Source organism: Nicotiana attenuata, unplaced genomic scaffold, assembly GCF_001879085.1.
Source record: "Nicotiana attenuata strain UT unplaced genomic scaffold, NIATTr2, whole genome shotgun sequence".
In the NCBI taxonomy this organism is placed as follows: domain Eukaryota; kingdom Viridiplantae; phylum Streptophyta; class Magnoliopsida; order Solanales; family Solanaceae; genus Nicotiana; species Nicotiana attenuata.
Window position 1 is genome coordinate 271,617 of NW_017670424.1, and position 7,850 is coordinate 279,466.

The 7,850-nt window shown below is 35.9% G+C and overlaps 2 protein-coding genes across 4 annotated transcripts in view; both read left to right on the forward strand.

Moving 5' to 3' along the window:
- The window catches only part of LOC109239225 (protein translocase subunit SECA2, chloroplastic), a 21,742-nt gene extending 21,042 nt beyond the window's left edge, over positions 1 to 700 (forward strand). For 2 of the 3 annotated variants that reach the window (XM_019405767.1, XM_019405765.1), the window contains one exon: positions 75 to 700. The gene's annotated coding sequence lies outside the window, so the exon portion shown is untranslated. The remainder of the gene's footprint in view (positions 1 to 74) is intronic. The other variant, XM_019405766.1, reaches the window with a different exon arrangement.
- A 1,183-nt stretch (positions 701 to 1,883) lies between these two features.
- LOC109239226 (protein KRTCAP2 homolog) lies at positions 1,884 to 6,828 on the forward strand. Its single transcript, XM_019405768.1, has 5 exons — positions 1,884 to 1,999; positions 3,812 to 3,970; positions 4,603 to 4,654; positions 4,995 to 5,061; positions 6,488 to 6,828. Exons 2-5 carry the CDS (start codon positions 3,815 to 3,817, stop codon positions 6,576 to 6,578), a joined length of 366 nt encoding a protein of 121 aa, XP_019261313.1. The 5' UTR covers positions 1,884 to 1,999; positions 3,812 to 3,814; the 3' UTR covers positions 6,579 to 6,828.
- Positions 6,829 to 7,850: the final 1,022 nt, after the last annotated feature.

The following is a 7,850-nucleotide window of genomic DNA, read 5'->3' on the forward strand; positions in this document are numbered from 1 at the left end:
CCCTAATTAGTTCTGTTTGAGATCTTTTGGTTGGAGCATTGGAGTTCAAGTTAAAGTTACTGTGTCTTTTGAAGTAGGGGTAATCTGAATTTGCACCTTGAATAGTTTGAGGACCACCTCAGTACATGACAACAGTGGGCTTAGATAAGGGATGTTGAGCAACCTGGACAGGCTAGGACTGTAGATATGTGACCACGGAGATTCAGAATAAAAAACTAGGAAGATTCATTTTTTTTCGCACTGCGTTGGCTTTGCTAAAATTGTATTGGGTAGAGGGAGTTGAAGAGAGAGGCCTTTCAGTTCATCCGAAGGCAGTAGGGATGAGTCATCGCAAACGGTCACACCATGCATCATTCTGAGTCATTGCAACAATAAGTCGCAGGGCTTTAATTGCTGGAGCTGCTTATCTGAACTGTAGAAATTCTGGATGTTCATCCTGGAGCTCAACCGCTTTGTTTATTTGAGTACAAATGATTAGTGAGACAGGTTTTACTCTTCAAATATGCCGCAGAAGATGTTTGTAACATTGGAATAATGTAAGTTATATACTCAGGCATTGTAAATAAGCGGCCCTACGCGGCGCGAATCCGGATATAGTCGGGCTCTAATGCGGGTACCGGACACGGGTGGGAAACCAAAAAAAAAAAAACGTTTACACTATTGTTGTATTTTAACATATTATAACAGGTTATTTACCTTACTGTCTAGTTTACGAAAATAGGTTTCAGAATACATAACTGTTGTTACAATGTCACTTTAACCTGGAAAAATTGCATGCTCGATTTTTATTGGTGAGAATGAGCATACTAAGAGGCAGTATCCACCTAATTATTTAGCGTATGAAGGAGCTTTCAACTAAAATACAAACAAAACTCAATACAACAACAACAATAACATACCCAGTAAAATCCTACTAGTGGGGTTTGGGGAGAGTGGAGTGTATGCAGACCTTACCCCGCCCCGAAAAGGGTAGAGAGGCTGTTTTCGGGAGACTCTCGACTCAACAGGAGAAACAATAATATCATAAGAGAAACAAGAGAAAAGGCATAACAACAAAAGATGCCAGAAAGAAAATAACAATAATGAATTAGTGAAAGGACAACACACAAAATTATGCAAAACAACAATGTGAACACAACATAGACCGTTAACAAACCTAAATAAAACTTTATCAGACTATCCGGTATAAAGAAGGAGGAACTCTCGACAAACAAAACTCAATAGAAAATAGAAAAGGGAAACCCCATCTTAAATTCACTAATTTGTAGAGTGAAATAAAATACGATCTACATATTTGAAGATAAAGTTAGATAATAAGAAGTTTAAATATGAGTAGTTCAAGGTGTAATCGAGGTTGACTTTTGAGATAAAATGCAACATATAAAAGACAACTAAATTCAAAAGAAGAGGGGAAAAGAGGAAAAGATGCTCCTCCCCTCAATTGAATTTAGCGTTATAATAATCCAGGTTAGTTTCACCAATTTATATCAGTTAAATTAAAAATCTATGTAAGTAATATTTATTTGAAGGTAGAGGCTAGAGATAAAAGAAATCAAATATACGAGAAATAAGCAATAACGAGTAATTTAAGAATTGTTGAATTAAGTTTGTATGCAATAACAATTGCTCAAGCCCCAAAGAAGTTGAGGTTGAATTAAGTTTGTATAATATCAACTTAATAGAGATTTACACTTCAAGTATTTAGCATAAATGGTACAAACTACATATACTGGAAAAAATTTAGTAATGACAAAAAAAAAAAAAAAAAACCAGTTCAGTAATTCACCCAAAGTTTGTGTAATTTATTTTCGGAGTAGCTCATTTATTCACAATTATAGTAGTTTACGACGCCGTTTAGCTGCTTCTTTTCCTTTTATTCACCCCCAACGAGTCGCTCAGTTCCCACTTACCAATCTCCTCTCCTTAAACCGGTCGAATCTCGATCCGACTTTGTTCGTGCTCTCTTCGTTTCACATCCCAAGTCTCAAATTACATTCTGGTGAGCGCTCAAAACCCCTTTATCCTCTTACAGTTCCTTTTTATAGTTTTACAAGATAATTTTTGAATCAATTAGGTATTACAATGTACCAAGGAAAAGGAAAAAAATGGGTTCTCTTTTTAATTTTACTAGCTCTTTCTAATTGTTGTTTGGTATCTGGGTTCAAACATTGAATTGGATCATATAAGTGTTAATTTCAAGAAGTTAGTGCTTCTATTTTGCTGTTTTGGGAAAAAGATTTTGTGGAAACAAAGTGGTTATCTCTAAAATGGATAAAGTTATGTTCTTTATAATTCTGATGTCTTAGTTTAGTGAAGATGTTTATGAAAATGGGCGTTTCTGTTTCCTAGAAGCAGTTTTTTTGGCTAGTTTTTTGGTTGTTAAATTTGTGTTCATTTAGAGAGTAAGTTAAGATCAATGATACAGTATAAGGCATTGCTGAAATGTGAACGGAGCAGAGATAATTAATATCATAAAACTGGTTTTAACATGGTGTTGTTACGAAATGGTTGGTGGCAAATGATATGGGTACCTCTAATGTGGACAAATCAGCATGTTATAGGCTTGCTTGAGGTTCGCCTTAAGCGCTGAAGTTGGGTTACTTTATGCTTGGTGTTTAGCCGCACTTTCTTCACTAAAGCTGCAACAATGTTGGCACTTTTCTATGCTTTTCAGTTTTCACCTTTTGCTGGAACTTTGTTTCTTGATCAGTGAATATGATGGAAATTTTTTCTACTTTGGTATTTAATATGGCTAAAATTAAGCGGAATTGTGAGGAGATGGTAACCCCGAGGGGATGACCTAGCGAAGAGTTGAAGTGACAAAAAGTTTTATGTCTCAATAAAGGTTCGAATCCCAGCAGAAGCGACACCGAGTAATTTCTTTCCATCTACCTAAGCTTGGATAGGTAGAGTTATTAAGCTTGTATTGGTAGGAGGTGCAAGTACCTGATGGTTTTGTCGAAGTGTGCGCACATTAGCCCAGACCGCAATCATTGTTAAAACTAAAGAAATAAAATTCTGAGGAGAGGGCTGCTTCAATAGTTAGAAACCACTCAAAATGCTCTTTTGTTTTTTTGATCGGTAACTGTTCTTTTAGCATATGTTCTGTTGATCAGCATTATTCACGTTGACTAATAGTTTATAGGTTACTCGCTAAACTATTTTTGTGTAGTAATTAGTGAACTTTTATCTTCTACTCACATACTAAGAATCAAAGAGAGTACACAAAGTAGTCATTAATGTGCTAAGCTTATGATGGACAAAAATGCTGGATGTGAAGGAAACACAAATGCGGGATATAGCTTCTTCATCTAAGTGGTTTTTCCCATGTATTTTTGTATTTAACAGTATACAACTTTTCAATTACTGATAAATCAAATACTATCACCCAATTACTGATAATCAAATATATCACCCAGCTTCAATTTATTATATGCACTTCAACGACATTGCTTGTGGGTGGAGAATATAACCCAGTACCAGTTCTCTCCTCTGTTGACTATTTCCGTAGTATACTAATTCCATAAAACATAAAAGTTAGTTTAAAAATAAGGTTTAATGTACATTGTTGTCTGTTAATTTTTTTAATCGTTAAATGTAATGAGTCATGCGATTCAATGCTTTTCTCTAAGGTTGCTTCTAGATCGCACGATGTCAATCTTTCCTGATAATACCTTGAAAGTTTAAAATGAATTGGAGCTTAGTTGTGAATTCCTATAGCGGTGCTACCCGTACCTCTTTCTTTTCTTTTGACGTGTTTCCTTTAAACAATTCATCAGTCTGATTGTTTTTTTCTTTTGTGCACCTGAAGTCCATGGCTGGACCTGGGAGTTCGATGCTGTATTCTTTTCTTCTGTTCATCGCAACACTCTCTTTGCAAGAAGTGTATAGAGGGAAATTAGCATCTTCAGAATTGTATACCATTCTCGGAGGGTTCACTAGTTCTCTCATCTTCATTTTGCTGCTAACGGTGAGAAAAATTACTCCTCAGATTAAGAAGTGCTGTGTTAATGTCTCAAAGGGCAGTCACTAAACTATTACCAGTCTATTAAATTCTGTTAAAATTTACAATGTCTGTATTCCTCTACAATAAAGCTATATGCATTTTGGTGTATGCTCTTCTTGTAGAAATTGTTCTACTCATTTGCAAATGTATGTGGAGCTTACGTTTTTCTCCACCAGCAAGTTAACCAGATACAACCTATGAATATAAAACAAGCTTTATACTAAACTGTGACTGAGCTTAATTGCACACGTTTTCAGTGTGCTCTCTGTTTTCAGCTGTTGGGAGACCAAACTTGAAGGGAAGAAATTAAGAAGTAACCTTTCCTTCCTGACATCTTGTGGCAGAAATCTTCGTTTTAGAGATCAATTCACTTTCCTGTTGTATCATTTTGCTGTTAGATCCACCGTAGTCTTCACCGTTTTTTACATAGTCTAATGACTGTCATGCATTTTATTGCTGCGCATACTTAAGTATCACAGTCTAATGACTGTCATGCATTTTATTGCTGCGCATACTTAAGTATCACATGTTGCTTTGCTAGAACAGTGTATACCAAGCTATTATGATGTTGAGCTTGACTTGGTGTTATTGCGCAGTTCATTGGAAACTATCAAGAAACATGTGGTGTAAGGAGTGGATGGGGTGCTGGTGAGTGGGATATATTTTGAATTATCCATTGTCATATTTCGATCAATTCTGTTAAAGATCTAAATAACTTTTCTGACATCCATCTTGCTTATGCTGTCATGTGCTTTGATATTCTAAGTACAGATAAAAATAGATTTTAGTTTCTTATATGTAGCATTGGAGTTATTGTACATTTTCCTTAGCATCTTTATTTTAATATTCAATCCCATATGTACAAGTCACTTGTTAATTGATTAATGCTATGTTTTCTGGAGCATATATCCTGCATTAGTAAAGAGATACAGCAGCTGTATGGGTGAATTAATTTTTTAATCTGTTCTATTTGTCTGTTTCATTGCAGTTATACTTGCAGAGGTAGTTGCTCTTATTGCTGCTAGCACTGTTCATCGAGTCTGCATCACGACATGGTAATGAACTAAAAGCTACCATCTAGTTACCAATATTAAAGAGATTTATGTTTACTATTCCTCTTGTTTTGATGCTAATCTTTCATCTCCACCTTTCTTTCTCTTTACTCTTCTCTTCTTTTATATGTCAGACTGCCATTCTCATCAACAGCTGATCCAAAAGAATTTAGGCTTGTATATTGGTTAATGAGCGGAGTCAAGCTTGACTTCCTTTCTGAACAAATGTCCAATCTATCAACTGGCATTCCATCACCGTAATATATGGGTAATAAGTGGGTTGTTAAGCTAGTCATTCAATTCCACATGCACAACCACTCCCTCTGTCCCAGTCATACTTCCTTTATTGTCTATCCCAAAAAGAATGGTATACTTCCTTATTTAGAAACAATTTAACTTTAAATTTCCTACTTCAACCCTTAATAAGATGATTTACAACCACAAATATCTATGGCTTGTTTTGGACCACGAGTTTCGAAAGTCTTCCATTCTTTCTTAAACTTCGTGCGAGTCAAACACCGCCGCATAAATTGGGATGGAGGGAGTATTTATATAGCAGATTACCCATCTTGCCATCTCTAATTGCATATGCAATTTCAAATCGTGATTAAATACTGGCGAACAAGCCCCAAGCTTTTCTCCCAAACCAAAGAAGCTCATATAAAATGAAGTGGAAGGTTGGAGAACTTTGACCTTACTTATCTTCCTGTAAATAACTTAGCTGTGAAAGTACTCATCAATTTTTTTTTAATTAGCTGGAAACAAACCTCCTTTCTTAATGAGGAATCAAGAAAGTACAAGGAATGAATCAAATCCTATCGGCTTAGACCTAACAAGGAAACAGAAATTTGCATTATGTTTAAAAACTTGAGCAAAACTTTCTGCTGGTTCAAGGCAGTTGTTCGCATTTTATATTATCAAAACCTGAGTTTATGTGATTTTTGCCCGTTGAAGAATTAAAGAAGAATGTTATCATTGCACATGGATATGTCAATTGCTGCTGCACTGTCTGTCAATTGGTTCTTTCTTTTTGCTTTTTTCCCCTCTATCCCTCCTTAGCATGGCTAAGTGGTTCCTTGATGAACCATGTACCAAAGCATCTTGCAGTTTTGTTTCTTTAGATTTGTTCTAAAAGGGAGGGCTCAGGTTCGACTGCTTGCCCACTTGATTGTTTATAAAAGATGGTAGAGAATCACCAAGTAGACTGTTGCATCTAATAGGAAAACCAGCAATAAATTGTAAATACGTTATTGTCAGATTGCTGTACTCTTAATAATATATTTTCATTAGAGTAGTAACTTTGACGAGGCAGATATTTTGGTGTGGCGAATTTGGATCATTGATTGGTTCATTATGTTACATCTTGTCATGAACATGCATACAGGACTGACTGCGTGGTCTGATTGGGTGTTTTTGGATCTTAATGCAGCTTTTTGTTCTCAGCCGCATTGCTGTACGAGGTCAACAAGCTCTCAGGATTGATGGTCTCTAGAAGTGAATCTAGAGGCAAAAGGTACTAATGTAATTTTTGGCCTCCAAGGCCTGGATGGTTGGAGCCATTTGCTTACGGTTGCACTTTGCATAGTTATGTTATAAGAGGTGAGACAAATTATACGAGAACTTGCGGAATGATATTTTAAACGAAATCATGAGGATTTTATATTCACTGCAATCTTGGTAATTTGTAGGTTTACTGGACTTGATTATTTTAGTAGTTTTGTTGAACAACTTAAGAGTTGACATGATGAGTTTTGTGGTGAAATTCCCCAATGTAGTGGTGTTCATGTGATATCCAATTTACAGTCTCACTCAATGATAACGAAGCGTCACACACAATTGAAAGAGAATACATTGAATGAAGAAAAAGAGAGCAACTGGCCCTCAATTACATTAAGCAAAATGCAAATCTGTTATAAAACATATATAGCTTTATAAAATAAAGCAATCCACTACTCCCTCACTTTCTAATTTTAATGTCACTCTTTTAAATGGTTCAAACTTGACAACTTTTACTATTACATTAAAGTTTCGTCATGCTTTTACCTTTCATACAATTCGAACATTAAAACACTTTTAAGCTTCACACAACTTTTAAATGGTCAAACATTTACTCAGTACTGTTTTACACATTTACCCTATAACTTTTTTTTTTTGGTCCGTAAGAGAACAACAGCGAACCCGGTGTATTCCCATAAATGGGGTTTGGGGAGGGGATCTGTAAGAGAGTTGGTCATGTAAAAAATGAAATAGAGGGAAGTAACATCGCATTGGGCCCGTTTTTGCCTCGCCCATAAATGGGGTCTGGGGAGGGGATCTGTAAGAGAGTTGGTCATGTAAAAAATGAAATAGAGGGAAGTAACATCGCATTGGGCCCGTTTTTGCCTCACCCATACCGGATCCCACATTATTCTAACAAAAAGGAAAAAATTGTAGGTCTAGAGTTTCATTTTTTATGACTACAAGTGCTGTTCTAGCTTAAAAGAGAAACTAAATTAAATGGCGTATGCGAGATTTTTATGTAGAGTTTCGGTTAATGTACGCCCCACCACTTATTTTAATGATGACGGATTTGTTTAAACTTAACGAGTGTTTTTATTTTGTACCTTGCATAACTGACACAAAATAAAATTTTCAAACTCAACTGAGATTTGCCACCGCCAAAGGTTGCACATGGGGTGACTGGTATCGGAAAAGAATCAACGTATGTCAAAAGGTTGTTCATTATAGCTGGACTAATCAAAGACATGTAACAGAGTTCTCAACTCCGACCAACCAAGAAATACATTCCCCCC

Bases quoted from the DNA above. Each gene is read 5' to 3' on its own strand.
- LOC109239226 (XM_019405768.1), top strand. From the start codon at position 3,815: ATGGCTGGACCTGGGAGTTCGATGCTGTATTCTTTTCTTCTGTTCATC. The intron at 4,655-4,994 runs GTGAGTGGGATA...GTTTCATTGCAG, and splicing joins AAGGAGTGGATGGGGTGCTG to TTATACTTGCAGAGGTAGTT. The intron at 5,062-6,487 runs GTAATGAACTAA...ATCTTAATGCAG, and splicing joins CGAGTCTGCATCACGACATG to CTTTTTGTTCTCAGCCGCAT.